Source organism: Camelina sativa, chromosome 9 (genome assembly GCF_000633955.1).
Source record: "Camelina sativa cultivar DH55 chromosome 9, Cs, whole genome shotgun sequence".
Lineage (NCBI taxonomy): Eukaryota > Viridiplantae > Streptophyta > Magnoliopsida > Brassicales > Brassicaceae > Camelina > Camelina sativa.
In genome coordinates this window covers 2,159,307-2,160,537 of record NC_025693.1, presented here as the reverse complement: position 1 = coordinate 2,160,537, position 1,231 = coordinate 2,159,307, and the positions used below count along the sequence as shown (strand labels likewise).

The window sequence follows — 1,231 nt, the reverse complement described above, 5'->3', positions numbered from 1 at the left end:
ATACGTACGTGTGTACACAGACCATAAATATACGTACGTGTGTACACAGACCATAATAAGGCCGTTACTTAGTTGATGGTACGTACACATATGAATATACGTACGTGTGTACACAGACCATAATAAGGCCGTTACTTAGTTGATGGTACGTACACATATGAATATACGTATGTGTGTACACAGACCATAATAAGGTCGTTACTTAGCTGATGGTATGTACACTTCTGATAAAGGCCTAACATATACTAATACTGGTTAGAAAGATGTCATAATGATACATATCTAGACCCTCCAATATACAAAAAACACTACACCTAAACACTACACCGATAGGAGCTATGAGAGTGACCAGACCTCGGAAAATCTAAGAACGACATCCTCAAATCCCACATGTTACCAAAAAAATGACCAAACAAGCATCTTCTATTAGCAACACGCGTAAAACCAATCTTCAATTTTGCAAAATCATACTGCTCCGGTAATGTACATGGAACCTCTTCAACTTTTTGATCCCGAGTTGAACTCAGCTTCCGGATAATCTACTGTCTCCGACGTAGCATCTAGTTGGAGAAAGCAGTCTCGGTCTGGGACCTCATCAAACACGTCTGCAGCAAGTTTCATCCTAATAGAAGGCATGGCCGCATCACATAGGCCTGTGTAATTTACTCCAAGAGCTATACACTCTAAGCACTTCAACGTGTACACACCACAGTCACCTTGTTGATAGTTCTGTGGGAGTGTTTTCACCCGGTAGTAACTAAATGCCGCCGCCCCGATATGCTCATCTTTGTACCTCCGGTTATATGCTTGTATCAAGCGTGGGATCATTTTTGCGAACGGTTTGCACTTCTTTTGTAGACTCTTGTCGGTTCTACCGCTGTTTATGCTATCGTACACTCTTAGCCTCCGCTGGACTAAGTCAGCTTCGATGGCTACCCAATGGTTGTTATCGAGGTTGTATGGGAAGAGCAGGGTGTCTACATCGTCAACCCACACCTTGTTTGTCATTCCGTATTTTGGCAGCCTTCCCACGTACGTCTCAAAATAACCTTCTCCAAAAACTCATTGATTAGAGGCTTCCATTTTAGGGAATTTGAATGCCCACATACTAACAAACAAAGGATCGAGAAAAGCAATACGATCTGTTTTATATGGGGATGGCGTTTGCGTCCCCCTAATACGGAACATATGCATACATGTAACCATGTGCTGCAACACGAGTGACATCTAT

General features: G+C 42.4%; 1 protein-coding gene across 1 annotated transcript; it reads right to left on the bottom strand.

Moving 5' to 3' along the window:
* LOC104714927 lies at positions 499-1,008 on the bottom strand. Its single transcript, XM_010432391.1, has one exon. It carries the CDS (start codon positions 1,006-1,008, stop codon positions 499-501), a length of 510 nt encoding a protein of 169 aa, XP_010430693.1.

What these genes read in the sequence shown, in the direction of transcription:
- LOC104714927 (XM_010432391.1), bottom strand. Translation starts at nt 1,008, where the DNA reads ATGACAAACAAGGTGTGGGTTGACGATGTAGACACCCTGCTCTTCCCA.